This window comes from Myodes glareolus, chromosome 6 (assembly GCF_982192425.1).
Source record: "Myodes glareolus chromosome 6, mMyoGla1.1, whole genome shotgun sequence".
NCBI classification, from domain to species: domain Eukaryota; kingdom Metazoa; phylum Chordata; class Mammalia; order Rodentia; family Cricetidae; genus Myodes; species Myodes glareolus.
In genome coordinates, this window is record NC_142031.1 from 69,012,729 (window position 1) to 69,039,747 (window position 27,019).

Genomic DNA, 27,019 nt, shown 5'->3' on the forward strand with positions numbered 1-27,019 from the left:
TAGTTAGTGTTAATCCCAGCAACAATACCATTGTTTGATTTACAAAAGTTTAATTTACAAAACTGAAAACCAGGCATGGGGGGAATTAGATCAAAATTTCATGATTAAATGAATTAAGAATGGCTTAATCTCAGTTTATGCAATTTTCTAATCTGCCTCACCCATTCTCACAATTCTTCCTTTGGGATTCCATTTTCTTTGCACCTGTGAATTGACCTGACTTTCACTTACAAAGATTTTAAGATAAGAGTAACAACCAGGTTGGATGATGGTGGCACACGCCTTTAATCCCAGTACTTGGGAGGCAGAGGATCTCTGAATTAGAGACGAACCTGGTCTACAGAACAAGTTCCAGAGCAGTCAGAGAAACCTTGTCTCAAAGAAGAAGAAAAAAGAGCAACAATCAGAGAGGTGGAAGAGTGAAAGGCCAAGACAGCACTCATTCTGGATCATGAAACCTCTGGAACCTTCAGCAAAACTGGGTACGTTCAGTTATTTATGGAATGGGATGAAAAATGTTAGTGATCATTACGTTCTGAGAATGTAAGCCAATTATTGCTACTAGAAATCAAACAAATATTCAGCAAATTAACCCTGACATTTAAACCTTTTAAAACTTTTGCTCTACCTTCTTTATCCAGTTCTGTATCTTTAACCTCCACATCAGGACCAGGCTCGATCTTCTCATTACTACTACATCCCAGTACTTCTAGTTTCTCAGAATCGTCTCCAGGATTTTCATTCAAAGTTTCTGGTTTGTCTTTTAGCTGTTCCTCTGAAGGAATCTTCTGTTCCGAACTAGATTTTTCTTCACCGGCAGAGAGAGGAACTATTTCAGCTTTACCATTCTGACACGCCAGAACGGGAATTCCTTCAAAACTGTCAGTGGAAGCTTCACCGTTTAGACAGCTGCCTTTAAGAAAGGGCTCTTTTTTAGATGTCTGCTCAGGATTGAGAGTACTGCTGCTGTGGACAAGTAGAGATTCATTTGAACTTTCCTCTTCAGTCGATGCAAAGTTCTCTTTTGTGCCTGCTGCATTGTTCAGCCTCTGACCCTGGTCCATATCCATGATGTCACAGGAAGATTCATCATTGGTCATAGATAAGTCTCCAGTTTCTTCTCCATTTTCCTCATGGCAGTCAGTGCTTAGCTCAAACTCTCCATTCTCCAGCAACTTCCTGTCCTCGGTATGGTCATAGTCTGCAAACTTGGTGTCCTCCTCATCTTTCTTTAAATTATTGACTTTCCTTTTCTTAATAATTCCTTTACCCCACTGTGATCGCCGCCTTGATTTTCTCCGAACTCGGACTGTTTGATAAGAAAGGAGGAAAGAGCATGTATAACTTCAGGGTGCAATGTCTGTTTTACATTTTCTTTATAGTGGAGCCAAAGAAAGTAAATCCATTCTGGCCAAAATATAAACAAAAACCCCTGGCTCTTGTTGTCTATGCAGACTAATTCTCACAACCTCTAAGTAAAATTGCTATGAAGTTAAAGATGAACTCAGACGAATGCAAACTTTTAAACTTTACCGTATGAGTTTGCTTGGCATTAGTCTTTTCTACTACTACAAATTCTACTTTATAGCCCATTCTGACTTTCAACACTCAAGGACTAACCTAGAAAGAATACTATTAGCCAATTATCATATTACCAAGCAGCCCAGAAAGTTTGAGAGAGCCTTGGATTTCTACCAGGAAGGTCGGTGTACTGCAAGCAAATCATGCAAAGAAAGCAGCACCTCAGCTATGGAGAAGAAAAAACACCACCACCAACAAAAACCCTTTAACCCAATGCTACAGAACCCAATAGTGACGGCTATCCCTCAAACAAACACCTATTGCCTCTCCTTTTAGAAAAAGGCATTACCTGTAGGATGAATGATCATGAAGAGAAGCACTACATTAGGTTGTGTGAACAATTCGGTTAGCAAACTGTTAACTGCCCCTAATACAAATGGTTTACCCAATAGCATCAACTTATTACAAACGTATCTCTAAATATGTAGAATAATCAAGACTTTTTGCTATTAAGGCAACAATATCAAGAAAATATTGAAAATACCCATTTGGTCAATAATCTGAAAAAGGAGACCTAGAAAAGCTGTACACTCTTAGGTGAGAATGCATCATGAGCTCTTTGAGTAGATAGTTGGGCTTCCAGGTGATAAGTTGGGGCCAGAGATTTTTGATCTCCTTTATATGTATCTGAGGTAGCTGATGAAATAGCTTGACTACTCTGGGGAACTCAGATCTTTAATATTAGCTGATAGTCCAACAACAGTGTACAGTGGGTTCACACACCACTTTAAGCCTTTAGACTCTTTACAAGAGTAGGCACAAATAAATTTAGTCATTATTATTCCTTCTTATTTAGTAGTTATCATCTCTAAAATTAAATTTATTTAGTCATTTGACTCAAAGTTTATTTTTTCCAAAATACACTATGGTTTAAAACTCACTTTTCATGCTCTCTCCTTTGTTTCTATTTTATAACTCATACTTATATGTTAATTAGCAGATGGATGAAAGTTTCTTTATCAGTCTAATATTAAAAGTTAAATATACACAAGCTCAGATGACAAGCATCTACAACAATCATTCACTAAAAGTAATATAGGCCACACTGAAATGAAGACAAGATGGCCATCTTGTTCCAAAAGCAGTTGTAAGGAGTCCACTATGTGACAAGTGTCAACACTAACCACTCTTAATTTTCAGCCATGAAACCAAAAATTATTAAGAATTTTCACTCTACTTTTTAAGCCATGGAACTACAGAGCAAGAAAAGCCTGAACTCTGTTCAATCTAGAGCTAGTTCAATTCTTTATATGTAGCACACTACACAAAGGCCAGAAACTCACTGAAGCAAATATATTTTTTAGTCTTTCACACTGGTTAATAAGAGAGAGGTGTAGGTCCCACCCCAAAAACTAGCTAGACAATACAAACTAAAATCCATGCTGTTGGTGGTCGGGGTGCATGGACTCAAAGTTGGGTAGGAAGGGAGGAAATGGTGAAAAGAGTGGTTATAGAAGGAGCTAAGGAGAAGAATTAATATTTTCAAAGTTCACTGTATGATCTCAAAGAATTAATAAAAATATCATTGAAAAAAGAGAAAGAGAACATGTGCCTATTCTTTAGGATCTAGTATCACTACTTCTAACAACAGGATTTTAGAAAAGTAAGGAAACAGATCAGATAAACTTTCAGCATGGGTGAAAGCATTTTCACAGGAAGGACCATGTGGGCGGTGTATGAGTGTATGTGGAGAGCATTCTTATCCTACCACTTCCCTTATTTACTTAGGGTGCTCTATTGAAACACCCATTTAGGAACACAACTTTTAAAGTCAATTTTTATTGAGACTGTTCTAAAAAGCCAAGACCTTAGAAAAGCAACTGTTCCTTTAGGACATTTAAAGTTAAGATTCCTGTTAACCTGAGACAGACAAATGGTGTGTCACATGTGCCATCTACTGGTAAGAAAAAACAAAACCCCACTAGAGATTTAAAAAGTATTTTCATTTTTTTCTCCCTTTCTATGGGTTCTGGAAATCAAATTCAGGTATCAGGCTTACCAAGAAAGCACCTTTTGTCTGCTGAGCCATCTTGCCTGCCACAGTCTAAAATTTCTTAAAGTGAATTTTCAATATATTCTCATTAATAGACATTACTATCAATGCAGAAACTATAACAGAATTCAAAGTTTAAATGAGAGTACAATGTTACACAATGGGACACAATCCAAGCTACAACAAGGCCAAATAGCCTAGTTATTGGTTTCAGAGCAACTAAATGCATCATTAAATCCCTTTTCAAATTTGCTCCATATGAAGATTTTAATAAAAATATTATATTGTTTAAAAGTGGGTATGAGCCGGGCAGTGGTGGCACACGCCTTTAATTCCAGCACTCGGGCGGCAGGTGGATCACTATGAGTTTGAGGCTAGTCTGGTCTACAGAATGAGTTCCAGGACAGGCTCCAAAGCTACAAAGAAACCCTATCTTGAAAAATAAAAGAAAAGAAAGGAGGGAGGAGAGAGAGAGAGAGAGAGAGAGAGAGAGAGAGGATAAAAGTGGGTATGATTTATTCCTTCAAACTCATTACCATTTGGTATAAAGAGCATAGTATGGACAGCGTTGCTGACACGGCAGTATCATCATATTAAAGCCAGAAGAACAGCACATAGCTTTCAAAGCAGACTATCTTTAATGAAACATGAAGACTACATCAGGAAGATTTTGGATTTATAAACATTTGTCTTTCAGAAATATAATAGATCATTAAGAGTAAGTTTTTATGAAGATCTAGAAACTAAATTCTCCTTTTAAATATATCACAGAAAGCCAAGTCAAATTAGGCTACTCAGATTTCTTAAATTCAGCATAAAATATTCTCTTTAATGAACCAAACTTGCTACTGCCAAACTAGCCATTTCCACATGATCCTTGTACTTCTAACTACAAAGAGAACATTCTGCGTATCATACAAGGAGTGGGAAATAAGAACTAGGCGGACAAAAGATTCTGTGGCCTCCATATTTCTATCCAAAATCCAGTGCTTAACACTGAAAATGTTTCAAGTGTTTTAGTCATCCAGGAAAAAAAAAGTATAGAAAACAACAAATAAAGTTAAAAAAAACAACAACAACAACAGAATCTCACTCTTAATCTTACTTTACAAGATCTTCTCTGGGAAGACAGGATTAAAGATCTATGGACAAAGGGCAGTGTTGTCTTGTGGGCCCATCCTAGCAAGTCTCACCTATTGCCACCATTGGCTAACATGCTCAAATACTCACATGCACACTTATTTGCAGAGTTGTGCCAGGCATCCATTGGGCTTCTTTGTTTGTGCCGAAATGCCTCTTCCAATCTAGTCTCTGTCTTACGGGCACCAGTGCCATGAGGAGTTATTTGCTCTGCTGGTACTGATAAGCCTGCAAGCCGCAGATAAGCAATACCTATTTAAATGTCCCCAGCTGCATAGATCAACAAAGTTTTTTTAAAAATTTGAAATATAAAACTGAGTTTAAAAGTCATTTATTATACCTAGACAGTTTGTAATTCTGCTGAAATTGGGGTCTTTTGTTTTAAGATGGGAAAGTAACTTGATATTAAAATCATAAAAACAAAAATACTTAGCAGGCCATGGTACCTAATGCCCATAGGAGCCCCATTTTCACTCAATTTAATTCCAAAAGAGATACACTTCACAATATGACTGTGGGATAATAAGACTATACATAATGTCTAAAAATCATGGTCTCTGCTATCTTAGAATGTACAGTAAGTGTACCAGGTCACTAACTACATTCCCATCAACAGTTTCAACCTAGCTTGCTGCCTGTCACACCACAATGCCCTAAGTCTCACTTGCTGGCACCATCTCCTGAAGAGTAACCATTCCATCTCAATTTTCCTCATGTGATCATAAGTGCTAGTGCTTCTCACAACTCTCTCAATAACCTAGCTTCTTACTGTAATATACAAGAAGCATCCTTTATGTGTATGGTTCTTAAAACCATACACATATGGTTTGTTATATAGTAATTATCAAATCTTTAGTCCAAAGATCTCTAGCCTATTATTCATATTTCTATTTGTCTACATCATATCTCTAACCAAGTATCATAAACATAGGCCAAATTAAGGATAACTGGTTCATCTTTAGACATACACATACACACACACAAATACAAACAGTTTACCTTATATACTGCCTGTTTTGACTAGCAAAATTGGTTCTACTCATTTATTCAACTAGCAATATTCTTTCCCTTTAATGCACCCTCTACTAGACTAGGGATGTAGCTCAGGCTGACAGAGTGTTTGCCTAGTATGTATCAAGTCCTGGTTTTGATACCCAGCACTGTATGAACTGGGTGTGGTAGCACAGGTCTGTAATCTTAGTTTTTAGGAGGTAAAGAGAGAAAAACACATAGTGAATTTGAGGGCAGCCTGAGTTATATGAGAACAATTCTCAGAAAGAACGGAAGGCAGGCAGGCAGGCAGGCAGGCAGGCAGGCAGGAAGGAAGGAAGGAAAACACAAAGTGTTTTCTACACATGTATCATTCATATGCCAATCTTATTTAGTTCCATTCTTCATTCATTAAAATCCATATTGCTATACCACCTTTCCCCCTAGCTGTCTTACTGAGATACAGTTTATATAACATAAAAAAACACCCATTTTAAGCATGAAATTGTTTTTAGCAAAGTACATTTTTGTAGTCACTCATAGAAACCTAATTTGAGATACCTGTCCCAGGCAGCTACTATTGTATGATTTTCTCACCATACTTGCCATTTTACATGAAAGAACCACATTCAATAGATGGTCTTTCATTGCTACCTTATTTCAGTAGTGCTGTTTGTGAAGTTCAGTGTCATTTTATATTAATACTTCACTGAGTAATATGGACTATGGATGCACTATGCTTTGCTACTCACTAACCAGGTGATGGACATTTGTCTCTTTCCAGTTTTTATTTATTATGAATAACATTCACTATTATGAACATTCATGTACATGTTTCATGTAGTCACATATTCATTTCTCTTAGACAGACTCCAAGGAAGAGAACTACTGGATAATGCAGCAAACCTATGTTTGCCTCTGTGAAAACTGAAACGTAGTTTTCCAAACTGGCTTTCACAACTTTTAACTCAATCTTTCATTTTTCTAAAACACAGAGAACATGTTATTTCTTGCTGTTAAAATGATCTAACCAATCCCATTGCTTAAAATCAATTAAGGGCTCTTCTGCACTGGCATTTCTCTTCCTCCTTCTAAAATTCCTCTAGGACACGGCTGTATACCCAATAAAAGCCATATGCTCATTTTGTATATCTAATTAAAAAATGACAAATAAGTGTTAACACACTGGGGAAATATTTATAAAAAGTTTAAGGACTGGTATTAGATGTCAAATGATGAAAACTAAGATCTCTTCAGCTATACATACAGATACAACATAAATCATTTAAGAAGAAATTTCACTAAGAAATATTTTATTTCTTTAACATGCACCATGCACTTCAACTTTTACAGGTGAAGTTTTTAAACATCCTTGAGAATTTACAGGACCCATGTTAGTATCAGAAATTCCTAAATACAAGGTTAATATTGGAAACAAAAAATACATTCTGCTGTCCTGTATCACAGAAAGATGAACAAAATGAGCCAAGAATACTTCAGTAGCAAATCTATTTATCTAACTTACCTCTCTTTATTCTTGCTTCCTTAATTTCTTCACAAAGTTTATTAAATTCTGGGTCCAATTCAGCTGCAATGATGGCATGTGCAGTGTCCTTTAGGGTACAAGCTCTGTGCCTAATAATTTTGTCTGTTAAAAAAAAAGTCAGCATAAATTTATTTTAGATACAAATGGAATAAAATTAATGCAGGATGCCTTCAAAGTAAAATATATAAACATTTAAATTATAAAAATATTTTAGGTAAGTAAAGATTCAAGAGGTGGGTAAAATATGAGCTAGTCTATTTATAGCTTGGAAAATTGGACTTTAAGACCTCAAAATACTAATTCTATTAAATCATTACCTCAAAATATGGTTTTATTTTTAATTTCTAAAAATAAAACATGATTTTCAATATAATTTTCTAAGAATTGGAGATATGCTATATGCCCCAGGAACTCTTGGGGCCAGGCATACTGCTCAGTGGATAATACCTTAGCTGTGCAAGCTCTGCAACCTGACTTCTATCTCTGGAACCCATAGAAAGGTAGAAGAGAATAAACTCTACAAAGCGCTCCTCTGATGCCCTCACTCTCAGATGGCATGTACTCCCATACACATACAAATAAAAAAAACTAAAAGATCATTTTTTTAAAACCAGAGTAGCTAGTCAAAACTGTGCTAAAGAACACAAAATATTCTGAGTAAGGGAGCTCTCTCTTAAAATGTGACAAAACCAGATAAATACAGAAAAACTACCTAATCTAAGACATGCAAGATAGTATGTAATTAGTAGGCAAGGCCAAATGTGACATTATACACTTATAACCCAGCACTTGGATCACCAATTCCAAGCAGCCCTAGCTACTGCACATAATCTTGTCAGAAAAACACAGCAGCACACAAAGACCAACTCACAACATCAGTGGGCAGAAGCAGGGAGAAGCACCTGGGGTTCAAGGTACCACAGCTAAAGTGATACTATGAAACAGTGTCTCCCTCACAGGTTACAGCAAAGACTGGATCATGAACAATGTAGTACCAGTGGTGCCCTCTGGAGTTACGGTACTCCAGATGTGAAAAGGTGGATAAATGCAAGATAACTTAAAACAGTTTAATCCTGGAACAGTAGTGCACACCTCTGAGGGGAAAACAGAAGGATCCATTCTAGGTCATTTTCTGCTATGCAACAAGTTCTAATTCAATGTAGGCAACATGAGACCATATTTCAAAACAAAAATTAAACAAACAAAAACAAAGAATCCAAAATTAAAAAAAATATTTATTTACTTTTCTCTCTGTAGTAAAGGCATAAAGTATAAAAGCTCTTTTATTTATAATGCTATGATTATAGCTTATTGTATTATTGTATTGTATTGAAATCTCATAAAAACAAATATGTGCAACCACTGGTATATTTCTTTCTGAGAAATGTTCTCTAAATTCAACACTGTCCACAGTAGTAGGAAAACTGAAGTGACAACTACACAGAAGTATCACCCACCCAAAAAAAATCAATCAGACATGGTTCCAACAAAATTACAATTTTCAGACTACATAGGAAAGTAGCAATGAATAAATAGTCTCTCAGCTAGAGAGAGGAAGAATGCTTGCTGTTCCTATTCCAGAGGACCGGAGTTCAGTTCCTAGTCCCATTTCAGGCAGCTCACAACCACCTGTAACTCTAGCTCCAGAGAATCTGATACCCTCTTCTGGCCTCTGCAGATACACACACATACAAGCACATACCCATATAGATATATGCATACACATAAATTGTTTTATCTTTAAATACCTCATACATAAAAAGTCTTCTCTCTCAAAAGAGAAAACAAATAACAACAAAAATACAAGACATTAATCTGACTGATTAAGAAAGTCAGTGGGGTTGGCAAATTTCACCTGAGTTCTGAGGAGTCTCTCAAGGAAGAGGCACTTGGGCAGATATGTGAACAAGCTTTGGAGCCGCAGACAGGGGAGGTCTGTACTGCAGGTACAGACTGTGTCACGTTCAAGAGCTAGGAGAGTTCATGAAACTAAAATGCTCCCTGATTGAGAGAAATCAATTGCCAAGACTAGAACAAGTGCCAGGACTTCTCCAAAAAGTTCAGAACTATCCTACAAGCAATCAAAGGTACTGAAAAGCCATGAACAGAAGTAATAGGATGCAAACTCACTCTGGCTGTTATAAGAAGACTGGACTGAGAGGGATTAGGATACAATCCAGAAGCATAATCACAAAGTTCTTTCTGGAAGTGATAGAGACCACAACTTGAACTGGGGTGGTTGTGATGATGGGGGAGGGGGGAGAGGAAGAGATTACAGATCGGAAATGAGATCTCAACTACAGAAAAGAGTGATAAAAATAGATGAGAGGGTTTGATAACTATCAAACATAATTCCTTAGCGTTTTGCATCCAAAAGGGGAAAGGGAGAGGGAGAAGTACATTTATAAAGACACACACACACACAAAAGCATGGAATATATAGAGGAAGGAGGACAGGAAAAATTAGAGATTACTTTAATGAATTTAGCTTTAGGCATTTTGGTTTTAAGATGCTTAAAAAATATCCCAATGGAGATATATAAGCACATGAACTTCTATTAATGACCAAACAACCACTGATTTTTTTCAATCTGCGTGTATTTTTTTCAAAAATATTTTTTATGTATATAAGCACATCTGCATGTGCCCTCAGAGGCCCAAAGAGGGTGTCAGATTCCCTCAGAGCTGGAGTTATAGACAAGTAACTCCCAATGTGGGAGCTGAGAACCAAGCCCAGATTCTCTCCAAGAGTAATTCTTCTGCCTCATCCTTGCTAGTGGATCCAACTCCGTCTTTAATTCATAAGTCTTTTTTGTTTGTTTGTTTGATTGATTGATTGGTTAGTTGGTCAGTTGGTTTTTTGAAACAGGGTTTCTCTGTTTAACAGCCCTTGCTCTGTAGACCAAGCTGGCCTTGGACTCACAGAGATCTGACTGCCTCTGCCTCCTTAAGTGCTGAGTGCTGGGATTAAAGGCGTGTACCTGGCTTGAGTCTTTTGTTTTTAAATTGGGGTGTTTATAGTCTACTAAAATCTGAGGTATGTTTTAATGTTTTTGATACAGGTTTAAGCTCTTACATTTCAGTATATGATCCATTGAGTCAACTTTTTTTTTCCAGTTTAGATGTTTTTATTCACTGACTGGAAGAGGGTCTCAAGAACATCAAGGTGACCATGACTGATATACTAGCACCTGGAACAAGCCCATCATGGAGCACTCAGTGTTCACCATCACTGGGCAGGAGGTTTGGGTGCCTCCCCTATAGATCAGGAAATTTTGATTACATAACTGATACCTAATTGTTCCATCACCATTTGTTGAAAGGATATTTAGGTCAAGAATTTTCTCAGCCATTTATGCTTTTCAATGCATATACCATATATCTTTTGTCAGATTTCCTCCTATTATAAGTTTTTGATGCTATTGTAACTAGTACTTATTTCTTTTAGATTTATTTATTCTGTCTGATGTGTATGAGTGTTTTGCCTGCATGTATGTTTGTGTACAATATTGATGTCTGGTGCCAAAGAAGATCAGAAAAGGACATAAAAGAAGGAGTAGATATGATTAAGATACACTGTGCACATGTCTGAAATTTTCAAAGAATAATTAAAAATATTCTAAAAATAAATAAATAAAAATAATGAAATTCTAAACAGTAAGGGTTGTGTCATACGTAACTGTTACAGGGCGAACTGCATCCCCTCAAAATGTATATATCAAAGTCTGAGCCCCTACTTCAGAATGTGACTGTATTTGGAAATAAGTCATCGCAAACAGGCAATTAAGATTAAAAAGGAGGGTGGGCTCTAACCCACAATGCTTGATGCCCTTTTAAAGGAGATCTGAACACACCATGAAGAGTACACACAGCCGGAGAAAAGGCGACAGGGAGAGTCCATTAAGTAAACCATGAAGAGCGGTCGGTGTTGGGAGAAATCAAAATTGTTGACTCAACTTGAACTAATTCACCTCCACCACTGAGAAAAAAAACTGCTTAGACATCCTGGTGTGTCATATTTTGTATGTTGGTTCTAGCGGATAAGTACAAAGGCATACAGACCAATTTCTGCCATACAGGAGTCATATTACTGATCTATCATAATACTGATACAGTTACATAATCTGTTGCTCAAGGAGTAACAGCATCACAGACATTCTTATATACCAAGTATCCTGCAAAGTAATTATGGCATGGTCATAAGCACTAACAGAAATATAAGTGAGTTTGGTTAAGTCTGAAATATATGAGGTACAATTATGACAAAGTTGGAAATGTACTGAGTAGATTACAGGTGGCTCCAAAATATGAGTGTCTCTGAGAACTCTGAACCCAGGCAATTGATACAAAATGTTAGGATTCTATGAAGATTGTAAGATTAAGGATGAATGTCAGCAAAATTGGTCAAATGATGATAGGTCTAAGAATTGTCCTAGAGGTAAGGTAAGATCAACAATGCAGAATGGTCAAACTTGGTTCATCATGTCCTATCACTAGGACAACAATTAGAGTCAAATGTCTGACCCTCATCACATTTAGAAGCTACAAGTTAAATAAATTCCTTATCACTTCACATTTAATTTCTATCCATATCATCCTTGTGTGAGATAATCTGGTAAACATGTATTTAACTTCCAAAGACTTTTATCTTCTCTGTATAAGTAGTTCCCCCATGCCCCCAAGTGGCCATGTGTTCTGTCAAGAAGAACAATGTAAACATTTAAATATTCATGGGACCTTCTAAAAGTAATTCAACATTCATGCAATTTCCACTTGCTACACAACAGATCCTGAGGTTGTTTTACAAGTACATACACAACAAGGGGCTCTGCTGCTTTAAAAAAAAAATTGTTCCCTTGTTGACTAAAGATGAAAGGTAAGGTGTGAAGACAGCAAACATTCCTGAACTATGACCTTCTTTGTATCTTTAAGGAACAGAGGAGGAAAGTCCCAAGTATAGCACAGAGGCTCCACCTATGAAACAGAGCATGGCCTCTAGTAAACCACCACCTTCTACAGTAAAAGGTAATGCTGCATCACAAAGCATTGCTTCTTCCTTGAAACTAGATATTTATATCAACAGGGTTATAATAAATTATCTAGGGGAAAATTAGATTTATTTCCTAAACTAGTTTTCTCTAACAAGCATTTACACTCATTTCCAAGTAAGTTTAAAGTATGATTTGGGAACTGTAATAAACAAAAAGAGTGTGTGTGTGTGGGGGGGGTCATCCTAGAGCATACTTAAAACTACAATTTAAATACTAATGAGAATACAAAAATATAAATAACACCAGGCAGTGGTGGCACATGCCTTTAATCCTAGCACTTGGGAGGCAGAGGCAGGGAAATCACTACAAGTTTGAGGCCAGTCTGGTCTACAGAGCAAGTTCCAGGACAGTCAGGGCTATGAAGAGAAGCCCTGTCTCGAAACCCCGCACTGTCCCCAAAAGAATATAAATAGCAAAAGCCAACCTTCAAGGAATATTTCCCAGCTAAAAGGATTTATGCTAGGGTTTGACATAATTAATTTAAACAACAGGAAGATGGCAACACCATAACATTCAACAAAATACACTTTCTTACAACAACCCCAAATAACAAATTCTATTGTTATCCCCACTATAAAAATGGGAAAACTAAAATTTAGAAAGCTTGACTTGATCATCATCAACTAGAGAACAGCAGCGCAGACAGAAGCATAGGTCTAAATATGAAGCTCACCTTCCCACCACACCACACTACACCACACCAGAAGCTGAGGGAACAAGGTCAAAGGCACACACAGTCACTCCCATCTGATCCCATCTGACAAAGAAAGGGCATAAAATGAGCTTGAAAATCAGCCTGTTTCTCAACACCCATTCTGATGCAAGATGACATCACGCTAGAAGAAGAAACCCGCATAAAATTGCTGCACTAGTTAACAGTGGCCCTAACAAAATATGCATACATTATAATTTTTACTTGGGAGGTACTAAGGAATGAAATTCAGGGTCTCACATTTTAGGAAAGTTCTCAATCATTGTGCTAGATCTCCAGCCCTTTTCCTTCCGCCCGTTCCTTCCGCCCGTTCCTTCCGCCCGTTCCTTCCTTCCTTCCTTCCTTCCTTCCTTCCTTCCTTCCTTCCTTCCTTATGTTTTGGGGTCTTATTAAGTTGCTGGACTCACAGCTCTGTGCCAGCCATTTTATAAAAATATTTATTATTCATAGCTATGATAGAGGAGAAAAGAACTAAAAGACTTAGTATGTCCAGGAATAGGACACTAGCTATATTATATCTGTAATTTTTAATGTGGGACAAACCTACTCATTAAGAAGTTTCAAAAATGTTTAAAGAATGAAAGAATATATATAAGAATTACATAATTTTATAGGAAAAAAGATAAACAACATTCTTAGCCATCAGGAAAATGGGAATTAAAACTACACTGAGTTTTTTTATTTTCTCCCAACCCTCTCAGAATATCTATAACGAACAGACTACGATGTGGGTAAAGAGGAACCCTTATAAAATACTACTGGAAATGTAAACTTGTGCTACCACTATGAAATAAATAAACTAAAAATAGAACTACCATATGATACAAGCATATCTATCCTCTCCTGGGCATATACCCAAAGGGACCTAAGTCGGAACACAGGAGACTCTTGCATGTCCATGCTTACTGCAGCACTGTTTATAGTAGCCAGGGCCTGGAACCAGCCTAGATATTATCACATGGATGAAAAATGTATAATTTACACACATGAAAAGGTGTTTCATCCATACACAAAGAAAAATGAAATCAAGTCATTTGCAGGAAAACGAACGCAACTGGTAATCATGTTAAGTGAACTATGAGCAAGGCACAATGATCTACTAAAAATATTGCAAATTATTTTAAAATGCAGGTAAAACACTGTATACATAATAAAATTTTTTAAAAATCTTATTATGTATGCTAACAAAAATTAACAATAAACATATCTTTTTGTTTTTGTTTTAAGACGGGTTTTTCTGTGCAGTTTTAGTGCCTGTTTTGGACTAGCTCTTGTAGACCAGGCTGGCTAATGTGCGTATATATTCTTGAGACTTAGACATTAAGTAATGAGACTGCAGATTACTGAACTTTCTTATTGTCTTATTTTCATAGTTTTTCTAAGACATATATAATAAAAAAAAATAGGTTCTGGAGAGATGATTCAAGGGTTAAAAGCACCAGCTGGTCTAGTAGAAAGATCCAGGTTTGGTTCCCAGCACCCATCTGACAGCTCACATCCACCTGTAAAGTAAGTTCTAGGGGCTCTGACTCCCTCTTCTGGCTCCACTGGCACCGAGCATGCACACAGTACAATATTCAAGCCAACACTCATGCACGTTAAATAAACCATTTTAAAAGAGCTTAAAAATAAAGCAAATAACAAAACTATAACAAACAAATATCTTAAACATAAATGTTAAGAACTAGTGCCCACCAAGCCTTACTATGTAAATATTTTATTCTGTTTCTGAACTTGAAATAGGGTATTATCAATTACTATGGTCTAAATTCAGGTGAGAAGTGATTTCATAAAGAACTGAGAAATCCAGGTCATTGACTTAAGTTGAGAACCACTGTTCCCAAATACAGATATAGTATCTTTAAAGATCAGAAATCTACAGAAATGCTTTAAACAATAGTATTTTGTGCATCGCCTAGGGAAGAAATAATAAAATCCTCAATGAGTGAGAAAAAGGGAGAAAAAAAAAAACAGCTCCTGGTAGCTGAGAGTTAGCCTAGCATAACCAGCTTAATCTTAGCATACTCATGTTAAAAACAACACCACACAAAGCCACTGTGTGACCATGATGGGCCAAATAAAAGGCCAACTCTGTAATTATATCTAAGCACAGAACAAAACATGAACACTGTCCTAAGCACAAAAATGACCACACATAATTATAATCCCACTAAAACCAACGTCCTGCTTAGGGGTGTTAGCACTGCTTGATTCTTCTGATACACACACACACACACACACACTTAAAAATATTTGAGGTAGGGGAGACATGACTGCAGGCATGTGGAGTTCAGAGGACAAATTGCAGAAATAGATGCTCCCCTCCACCATGTGGAAGGGTACAGGGATCAAACTCAGGTCTCTGGCTTTACCTGCTGAGCTATCTCAGTACACCCAGCTCACTTCCAAGGTTCTAAGACTAAATATCTAATCACAAAATGATCTTGCTACCTAGCAACATCCAATTCACTGCTAAGTTCCACTTCCTCACACTTTCCCTAAGATTATATACAGAATACCAAATCTTTTATGATTACCAAAGACATGCATTTTTGTTATAAGAATCATCCCTCTTTACAACAAATCCATCTTGTTTAACTATAGATATGTTCTTGGTGATTTTCCCAGGATGACAACGACAAGAGTTGGAACTACAGACATGTTCAACCTGCAGCCCATGAGCTACATAATTTCCAGGATAGCTACAAATCCGACCTAACACATTTGATGATAGTATCATGTCACTATGTAAAAAGAATGGACACCTCTGGAAAGTACAGGATGGAATTAGGAGTAGAATAAAATTATGTAAGAATATCTCCAATAAATATACAGAAAGGATAACATTCTACAGGAAACTTCTGTTACATAGGGCTAGGTATGGTGACACACAGGACTGGGAATGGTGACACACACCTCTAATCCCGGCACTCAGAAGATGAAGGTACGAGGATCTCTGTGAGTCTGAGACCAGCCTAGGTTACATTATTGAGCTCTAGGCAAGACAGAGCTATACAATAAGATTCTGTCTTTTTTTTTTTAAGTTTGAAATATGAACTTATCAGATCCTGACTTCCCACAAATTAAAAATTTTCTATTTAGTGGTTCTACTGATGACTACTGATGTTGGCTAAACAAACAAATTTTAAGTTCACTTGCCAACTTATTCCATCAATCTAAACAAAATTAGAATTCAGTGTAAAAATTAAAAGTAAAATGAAAACTAAATCTTAGACAAAAACATAGTGCCTAGAACTATAAAACTTTCTGGCACAGTGTTTCTAGGTAGGTTATTACTTTCTCAAAGTTCCTGAATACATTCATTCATCAGTCTAAAATGGGCACACTTGAATGCTGAAACTGGCACCTTGCCCTAAGTGTCCTTACCTCCGGGGTCCTTGTCTGGATTGTATTCTAAAGCATTGCTACAGATGAGGTCAATATCTTGAAGGAAATCTTTAGCCGTTAGATAATTATGTTTATCAATTTTAGTTATTACTGTTGATAAATCCATTGGTTCTTTGATTACTTCAAGATAATCTGAAACCTAAAACAAATAGGATGCTTTAATGAAAATTACATCTGGCTTTTTATATGCTTTAGTTCACAAAAGCACAAATTAAAAACAGAATACTTTAAGATTTAAATCTAAGTAGCTAATTATATAAGAGTAAAATTACAAAGCTTTTTATGCTACTAAGTTACTATCTGACATACTTTCCATGAAAAGCTTCACGGTGCTCATCTTGAAATTTGAAACCAACAGTCAGTTTTTGGTTTTTAAATCTTTTGGGTTTATCTGAGAAGAGAATATGTAGGTAAAGTACCCAATAAGCACCAGTAAATGTGCTACCTCAAGAAATGGGGGACGGGGGAATTAGGAGAGTTTTTTTCCATATTAATACAGATTTCTGGTATATGTTTTAAATTTTTTCAACAAAACTTTCTTTTTTAACTCTATAAGGTGAACCATTTCATGGGAAGTATATCCACTCCTTTGGAGTCATTACACACATTTTGTGTCAATTAACTAAGTATTTTTTTCTAACTTGTAAAGAGCTGCTGGACTTGTCTCTACATATAAATGATTCTACAGCAAGACATTCAGTTAGGATTTATAAGGTAAGTTTTATGTTTTAATGTCACATCACCAGTAAGGAAGGATTAGCAAGCTATATTTATTGTTTTCTCAAGTGGAAACCTCAGGTCAAGTAGTGAACTGTAATCTGAAAGCAGTTTGAGCAATGGCTAAAACTATCTCAGGATCAACTTCTGGGCAGTTTCTGCTGTCTGAAAGTGAGGGTTTGTTTTCATATAGCTTCCAATGATACTGATACCATGATTTTAAGTTTATATACAGACTCATGCATACCCATGCATGTATGTAATTTGTGTATATTTTTCAAATTTTAAGGCCATTCATAAGTTGTGTGACTGTCAGCTCTAAGTGGGATCTTATTGCAGGAATGGAACTATTAGTTGGACTCTGAGGTCTGGTCATGGTATAAAAGTGGAAACAAATATTTATAAAAGGAAAAGCATTTAGAGTTTATACTATTAAGAGTATGAAATTTTAGCACATACTTAGTTTTAAATTCAGTATGTTTTTAATATTTTAAAGCATATACTTTTATGTCTTAAACGACTTAGGAATTATCTTGTTTTCCCTTTTCTATTCTTCCCCTGCTACTCCTGCTTCAGCTTTGGGAATAAGACCAGAATGAACCTAAGACAGAAAAGAGGATCATAACATTAACTAAAATTATTACCTAAACCTTATCATTTCTCTTCCCATTTCTTTACCATGATTTATAAAGCATATTCTCTTAAAGATGGAAGAAATCTGCCAAAATTTTGTGATTAGGAAGAAAAAAGTTTCTTGAGCAAGAAGAGAACTAGTTTATCTGAGCCTGAGAAGCAGGGCTGGGGGATAGCTTGGCTGGTGGAACACTTGCCATGCATGCAAGAACCTGGGCTTAGTTCTTAAGACCATAAAAAGAAATCTTTAAAATTAGCTGATTATTTCAGATGAAAATCCTATAAGGAAAAAAATTAGTGTTCTTTTTTAAGCTAAAAGCATATATTGCACATATCTTACATGTCCTGCTATTTCAGTGGGAAAAGGCGGAAGATAGCTAAGACGGAAAAGATGAAAGACTGAGGGCTTTCAAGCATGGTGATGCATGCCTATAATCCCAAAATTTGGGAGTTGGAGGACTGCAAGTTCAAAGTCATCCAGGTCTACATAATAAGACTCTGTCTCAAATTTAAAAAGTAAAAGACTATAGGCTTTAAATTTGAAAAACCTTCCCAAACTTGGCAGTCACTACTCAACTTCCTCAACTGAACCAATAGAAAAGTAACAAAATGACCTTGTATGTTTTTTGAAAAAGTATCAAATGGACTACTACACATTGTAGATAAACATCCAAATAAAAATTCTGACAGTCCCTTTATTAAAGAAGAAGGGGAAGATGTATATTTTCAGAGTTGTTGAAGGGAAAATGTAACGCTAACCCATTCTTCCCAGTCACAGATGACATAATGGTTCCAAAGGAATCTGCTCAGGTCCAAAAACACAGATTTCACAATTAGGACACACATTAAATTTTGAATCATTTTATAATTCAAATTTTTAAATGACAAAAAAAAAAACTAAAAACACCAAAGCTGCTCAAACATGGAGTCTGAACTTATAAGGAGAAGGCCAGTAAAGAGTATACTGTGGTCATCCACACTATATTATCCCAGGATAAAGTTGGGGTTTTTTGTTTGCTTTTAATTGACAGCATTCTAATATATTCCAAATGGAAAATTCCTTTTCTCACCATCACAAACCAAGTTCCCACAATTACACAGAACAATACACATACAAAGTGAGAAATTTTCCACTGGGAGCAGAGAAACTCTTTGGAGACAACAGATTAAGTGCATGGGATGTGCGACTTAACAAGAGGCCATTCTAAAGCAGAAAGACTAGGATAGGGAAGGCTTTACTGCCTCTTTTCACAGTTATAAACAGTTAAGGAAATGCCAGTACTGGCACCAAAGCATTGATACCAATGTACTTTTAAAAGCAGGATTTATCCTGGAATAAAGATAGTCTATTATGGACATTTCTCAAAAGTAAATTTAAATCCTCTTCTTAAATTGAAGAGTAGGTGATCACAGATAGCAATAATAATTAAGAGGACATATACAAATTGGTCACTAATTTCACTCAAAAGTCACCAGAAGTTTGCTGATGACACTGGTAGTTTTTATGTTACATGGATTAAAATTTTATAGGCTAGGGGTAATATTCATCCATGCCTTTGCTTTTTTTCCTTCCAAAAAAGATGTCAATATTTTTTTTTTCTTTTAGCCAGTTCAACTTCACTGTTTGCACACTACTGAAACAAGACCTCTTCAATATCCACCGGTTTGCTGAAGATGTTAAAGCGTTTATCTGTGGCCAGTCTCTTGGTAACATCCCTGAGAAACAACCGCAATTCTCTTAATGTATTTTCTTCCTGGTCTTCCATCCGATTTTTTTCTGATTCTGATAACTGACGAGGAGGAGATGGTAAAGCAAGTGGAAGCACTTCCATAGCACACAGAGCTAAAAAAAAAAAAAAAAGAAAAAAAAGAAAAAAGAAAAAAGAAAAAAAGAAAAGAAAGAAAGAAAGAAAAAAAGAAAGAGAAGAAAAGTGTTAAGATTTTAACATGGTAAACCAGGGCTCAATTGGACTTCATACATTCCCCCAAAACAATCTTTAAAAGAAAAGAAATTACAAAGTGTATGTGAACCATGAAAACCCAATAAGTAAAACTTCATATGGAAATTAAAAGTAAGAGAATAACTTCACCTTAATGAATAATTACAGTAAGTCCCCTAGCCCCTATATCTACACTCATATTTTGTATATTATTTATCCATTTTATTACTGAAATGTTTTATTTTCTACTGTAAAGTGCTAAGAGATGTTCATATATTCTTCATTATATTCTTTAGTCAGACATATGGATTACAAAAATTATCTTTCAAACCAAGTGTGGCAGCACATACATTTAATCCCAGCATTCTGGGAGGCAGAGGTGGGTGGATCTCTGTGGGTTCCAGGGAGCTAGAGCAACACAGTTGAGATCCTATTTCAAAACAAAATGAAACAAAAACAAAACATCACAACTTTCATAAAAGCTTTTTAATTTTAATAAAGACAAAAATGCTTTATTTTGTTTTGTTTTTCTGGCATCATACTAAACCTCAGGCTCAGGTCTCAAATGCTAAGTATTTTGACTAAATCTTTAACATGAAAAAAGAAACTCAATAAAGCAATTCAAAGAAGAAAAAAAAAAGTGGTGGCTCCTGCCTGTAATCCTACCATTCAGGACGCAATAGGAAAATGATGAGTTCAAGGTCTCTGTCTCAAAAAATATAAAAAGGCAGTAAGATAGCTCGGTGGGTAAAGTACTTCCTTTATTCAATCTTAATTTAATCTCCAGAACCCACATAAAGGTAGAAGGAAATAACTTCACAGAGTTGTCCATCAAACACAAGCACAATAAGTAAAGAATTTAAAACATAAGAAAAATAAAATATTAAAAAGAAAAAAATAGAAAATCCAAGTCAGGCATCATTATTCACTCCCAGCACTTGGATTACTGAAGCAGAAAGTTCATGGCCAGCTTGGGTTACAGATGAGTCTACTTCAAAATAAATAATAATAAAAAAATTCACATAGATGGGACTAAAAATAGACTTATCTAAGAGTACATATATTATGTTATAAATAATATGTCACATTATATATTATAGGAATATATTAATATATTATATAACATAACATATAAACAACAAATAACAAAACAAGTAGATATTTATAGAAACATAAGAACATAACAGGAAAGAGAAAAATATTTAGTATCCTACAAGAACCGTTAAGAGACATGTAAAGAACAAGGGGTGGAGTCAGGGGATAACAAAGTAGTTCTGGAGGACTTGGAAAGAGTAAGTATAGTAAGATACACTTGTGTTGGAGCTGGAGAGATGGCTCACTGGTTAAGAGCACTAGCTGCTCTTCCAGAGGACCTGATTCAACTCCTATCACCCCCGTGTAACCTCAGTTTCAGGAGACCTGACACCCTCACAAGGACATATAAGCAGGCAAAATACTAATGTTCATAAAGAAAATATTAAAATATATTCTGAGATATATATGAAATTCTCAAAGAATTAATTTAAATGGCATTTTTAAAATGGGCAATACGGGTTTAAAATTATCTTAACAAAAATGTTTATTTCCTCATAACGTTGAAAGATTAACGAGCAGGACTGCATCTTTTATGTACCTTTACAAGTGGGGGAAATAAATCCTCTTCAGTGTCTTAGACTGTAGTTCTTTCCTAATTCAGAGAGTTGAAACCCAAAAAATTCTTTAGCTTTTCTTATACCATTGCTCCAAACCAAAGAAAAATAAAATGCTGTAAACAAGGCTATGGAAGTCTTTCAAACCCTCATAATATATTCTAAATATTTATTTTAGAAACTTTTCAAGTAAGCCAGAAAAGGCTACATTCTAACCCACTTGAACTGTCAAACTTCACAGTCAATGTGTCTGAGTCTGTAATTGCCTAGGAGGTTCACCTCTGGTTTTGTGTAAGGAAGTGTCTAGTGAGGTCTAAATGAAGAGGGTGGACATTTGGAATGTGGGTAGCACCACCCCATGGACTGGGGCTCCAGGGGGAGGAAACATACCGAGCACCAGCATTCCTCACCAGGCTTCCTGGCTGCAGACACATGACCAGTGTCTTGTTCTCCCTCTACTGTGGTACTTTTCTTATCAGGATCAACCGCACCTACTCAAATTGTGAGCGGCAACAAGGTCTCCTTCCTTAAGTAATTTTTGTCATGCATTTTATAACAACAAAGAGAAAGTAACAAACCACCTCTTAGACGATCAAATCTGCCCTGGTCCACAAAGGAATAACTTCTGTTATTCACAACCTGCCATTTCTAGTCCGGATACTTCAGATAACCGAAACTGAGTAGAACTAATAACTTTTTTCCCTTGACTTTTTCGGCTGTTGAATGCAGACTCTACCAGAAGCTCTGAGTGCTTGATAAAACTTTAACATAAAGATACAATTCTCAATCTCGGATCAAGTAAACACGTGGCCATTTTCAACATGTTCCCTAGGTCAATGAGATAGCTCAGTGAGTAAAGAAAGGTGTTGGCCACCAAGACTAATGGCCTAAATATTTTTTTTAATTTCTTTTCTTTTATTACTTTTTAAAAAGAAAACAATCTATCTTTTTTCATTTTACATATAAATCCCAGTTGCCACTCTCTCCTCTCCTCCCATTCCCACTACCTATACCCTCCCAACTCCAACCCCCACTGAACAGAAAGGGTAAAGTACATTGCTTTGGGGAAGGTTCAAGCTCCCTCCCCAGTACTATATCTAGGCTGAGCAAGGTATCCATCCAAAAAGAATAGGTTCCCCAAAAGCCAGTACAAGCAGCAGGAATAAATTCTGGTGCCATTGCCAGTGCTCTCACAGTCTGACCCAGCCATAGCCATACAACTGTCACCCACATTCAGAGGGACTAGTTTTATTGAGGGAGCCATTATGGAACTAGCAAGAAACCTGGCACTAGAGAAATTCCCAGGAATCAAAAAGGATGACCCCAGCTAAGGTGCTAAACAACAAAGGAGAAGGTACCTGAACTGGCCTTGCCCTGAAGTCAGACTGATAAATATATTAAATATTACCACAGAACCTTCATCCAGCAATTGATAAAAATAGAGCAGAGACCTGCAGTGGAGCACTAGACTAAGCTCCCAAAGTCCAGTTGAAGAGTGGGAGGAGTGAAAATATGAACAAAGAGGTCAAGACTGTGATGGGGTTACCCACTGAAAAACAGTTTACCTGAGCTAATGGGAACTCACCAACTCCAGTCGGACAGGGAAGGAACCAGCATAGGACCTGAATATTTCTTAATTCCATTCTGTCATTTTTCTTAAAGGCTTTTGGGACTTACCAGTATGTTTCCTTCGTGGTGGTGCCAATGATGCCTGATGGAGTATAAGTTCTTGAAAAAATTTTCTTCGATCTTCTTCAATAGGCCTTTGAATATATAATACCTCTTCATATTGTATTCTAAAGATACATTTAACCTATACATATAAACAAAGAAAGAGAAAATTAAAAGCATACATATTAAATCAAATTACAGTTCCTCCAATATCTAGTACCATTCTTAAAACATTGAACATTTATTCTTCTGGCAAAAGGTATGGTTTCATAAACTAAAACACAATGGAAAAATGTCCAATTGTCCAAGTACTTAAAAAGTGATAAGGCAATATATATGTAAAGATCATCAGACAAAAGCAAATCCAAAAGTTGATTAAACTGATTGTTAGACATATCTCAAAGAGTTATTACATAGAACCAAAAAATAATTATTTAGAATCAGGAGCTGGAAGCATATTAACAATAACTTTTTAAAATCCTGATATTTCTTTCAGCCTTGTCTACAGAGTAAGTTCCAGGACAGTCAGCATTACACAGAAACCTTGTCTTGAAAGACAAAAACAAACAAATAAAATCTTCATATTTGTATTTCTTTTTTTTAATTGATTTTTATTGAGCTCTATATTTTTCTCTGCTCCCCTCCCTGTCACTCCTCTATCTTCAATCCTCTCCCAAGGTCCCCATGTTCCCAATTTACTCAGGAGAGCTTGTCTTTTTCTACTACCCATGTATATCAGATCCATGTATGTCTCTCTTAGGGTCCCCCTTTGTTGTCTAGGTTCTCTGGGATTGTGATTTGTATGCTGGTTTTCTTTGCTTTATGTTTAAAAACCACTTATGAATACATATGATAATTGTCTTTCTGGGTCTGGGTTACCTCACTCAATATGATGTTTTCTAGATCCATCCATTTGCCTGCAAATTTCAAGATGTCATTACTGCGTAGTACTCCACTGTGTAAATGTACCATATTTTCCTTATCCATTCTTCAGTTGAGGGGCATTTAGGTGGTTTCCAGGTTCTGGCTATGACAAACAATGCTGCTATGTACATAGTTGAGCACATGTCCTTGTGGCACAATCCAAAAGTGTTATTGCTAGTTCTTGAAAAAGGTTGTTTCCTAATTTTCTGAGTAATCTCCACACTGATATCCAAAGAGTCTGTACCAGTTTACACTCCCTCCAGCAATGTTGGAGTGTTCCCTTTACCCCACATCCTTTCCAGCATAAGTTGTCATCAGTGTTTTTGATGTTGGTCATTCTAATAGGTGTAAGATGGAATCTCAGAATTGTTTTGATTTGCATTTCTCTGACAATTAATGATGTTGATCATTTCCTTAGATGTCTTTCGGCTATTTTAGATTCCTATGTTGAGAGTTCTTTGTTTAGATCTGTACTCCACTTTCTATTGGATTATTTATTCTTTTGATGACTAATTTCTTGAGTTCTTTGTATATTTTGGAGATCAGACCTCTGTCCAATGTGGGGTTGATGAAGATCTTTTCCCATTCTGTAGCTGCCATTTTGTCTTGTTAACCGTGTCCTTTGCTTTACAGAAGCTTTTCAGTTTCAGGAGGTCCCATTTATTAATTGTTTCTCTTAGTGTCCGTGCTACTGGGGTTATATTTAGGAAGTGGTCTCATGTGCTAATGCATTCAAGTGTACTTCCCACTTTCTCCTCTATGAGGTTCAGTGTGGCTGGCTTCCTGTACAATAAAAGAATTTCTGGAGGCATCACCATCCCTGACTTCAAACTGTACTACAGAGCTACAGTACTGAAAACAGCCTGGTATTGGTATAAGACAGGAGGACCAATGGAACTGAATTGAATACCCGGATTAATCCACACACTTTTGAACACCTGATTTTTGAAGCAAAAAAATATCAAATGGAAAAAAAAGAAAGTATTTTTTAACAAATGGTTCTGGCATAACAGGATATCAACACAGAAGAATGGTAATAGATCCATATCTATCACCATGCACAAAACTCAAGTACAAATGGATCAAAGACGTATTTGTATTTCTTTGTATTTCCCATGTTCTGCTCTTTCCCTACCAAGTCTGTTTCACTGTATCCTCTGGAATCTTGGTTCTGCTGTCAATAAACTAGACTTTTAGAGATTTGATAGACTATCCCATCATACCTTACATGAAAATTCAAAGTAAACCTAAGTCGGTAGTTCTCATCTCAGCAATCACCTCTCATCTGTCCACTTACCTAGGCTTTCCATACACTACTCTCTTTTCCAGGATATACTACTTAAATCCTTTTACACCATCCACATTTGTCACAATGACACTTAACACTGTCTTTGATTTTTTGTTTGTTTGGTTTTAGGTCTTCTACCTTCTAGACTCTAAACTTCCTGATAAAATCTTTTCTTATTGTTGCCTGGTGGTGGTGGTGCATACCTTTAATCCCCCGCACTTGAGAGGCAGAGGCAGGCAGATCTCTGTGAGTTCGAGGCCAGCCTGGTCTACAAGAGCTAGTTCCAGGATAGGCTCCAAAGCCACAGAGAAACCCTGTCTCGAAAAACAAAACCAAAATAAACAAACAAACAAACAAAAAAGCTTTTCTTATTGTTTCAAGTATTTCTCCCATTTTTTGTTTACCTTTCATTCTATCAATAGTGTCCAGTAATATATAAAAGCTTTAAAATTTTTTAAGATCTAACTTATTTATATATAGCACTTTTTGTTTGTTTTTGCTTTTTTGGTGTCATGTCCAAGAACTCACTATCAAACATGGTGTTTTGAAGTTTTCCACCTATGCTTACTTCCAAGAGCCTTCAAAGTTGCAGATCCCATTTATCCCCATCTCCATCCACTCCTCCTCTACCTCCATTCAATAAATATAAAAGATGTTGAATGAATAAGAAATTGGACACTGTGGGGAGGGGACAACTGAACATGGAACAAAAACCTAATTGTAAGACATGGCTATACAATCCTAGAAGAAAATAACTCCTTGGTTTTGGCCTTATACCAAAACACCATGCTGTGCCCCTTAAATAAAGACAATCCAAATAAATTTGGAGGGCTGAAGAGATGGCTCAATGGTTAAGAGCACCGGTTCTTCCTCCAGGACCCAGGTTCAGTTCCCAGCACCAACATGGCAGCTGATAAATGTCTTTAACTCCATTTCAGAGGATCTGAAACTAAATAGCTAATTTTATTAAAGGGCCTTCTTGTTTTTGTAGATACTAAGCACACACAAGGTGCACAGACACACATGCTGGCAAAAACACCCATAAATATAAACAATAGAATTAAAAGTTTTAAAAGAATTACTATTAGTGCATGATATTCGAAATCAGAGACGCTTTAATACAAATCTTTGCTCTGTCATTAAACAGTGGTGAGACCCTGAGTAAGTCACTGCAACTCCACAGCCTTTGTTAGCACAGAGCAATGACTTCTAAAGCTTTTGAGAAACATTGTATGACACATGAACACAGTTCCTCAAAATAAAAACATTCATTTAACCCAATATTCTAGTAATAGTTATTTCTATTATGAAATAGATGCATACTAAATGTTTAAGAAAATATGAAAATAAACATAAAGAGTTCTGTTGTTTTTCTGGACTACTGGACTAGAAGACAGAAACATTAAGAGAATATAAAAGAGGTTCTATTTTGTCCTAATACCAACACAAGAGTACCATGGAAATAGTTTGTTGAAAAATAGAGAAGAACCAGGCATGGTTGCTCACATTTAGAAGGCTATTTAGGGACTACTGCAAGAGGACTGTCATGAGCTTGAGACTAGCCAGGGATAGATGGATGGATGGATGGATAGATGCATATAAATACATACATACACACATATGATAGATGCAAACCTTTTCCATTTACAATAGTACTTATTACATAATATTTTTAAATTGCACAATTATACAATCAGTATACAGAGAATTCATATAATCTTCACCCCAAAATGTAGAAATTATTAATATCTATGATTCATAAAAGCTAAAAATATA

At 36.2% G+C, this 27,019-nt stretch overlaps 1 protein-coding gene across 4 annotated transcripts in view; it reads right to left on the reverse strand.

The window, feature by feature from the left end:
• The window catches only part of Atad2b (ATPase family AAA domain containing 2B), a 146,666-nt gene that overhangs the window by 26,164 nt on the left and 93,483 nt on the right, over window positions 1-27,019 (reverse strand). For 2 of the 4 annotated variants that reach the window (XM_085690878.2, XM_048439660.3), the window contains exons 20-25: window positions 23,038-23,173; window positions 19,418-19,614; window positions 16,401-16,560; window positions 7,230-7,352; window positions 4,805-4,942; window positions 629-1,309 (exon numbers count right to left, since the gene is read on the reverse strand). In XM_085690878.2, coding sequence (XP_085547004.1) covers window positions 629-1,309; window positions 4,805-4,942; window positions 7,230-7,352; window positions 16,401-16,560; window positions 19,418-19,614; window positions 23,038-23,173 — 1,435 coding nt within the window. The remainder of the gene's footprint in view (window positions 1-628; window positions 1,310-4,804; window positions 4,943-7,229; window positions 7,353-16,400; window positions 16,561-19,417; window positions 19,615-23,037; window positions 23,174-27,019) is intronic. The other 2 variants (XM_085690876.2, XM_085690877.2) reach the window with 2 other exon arrangements.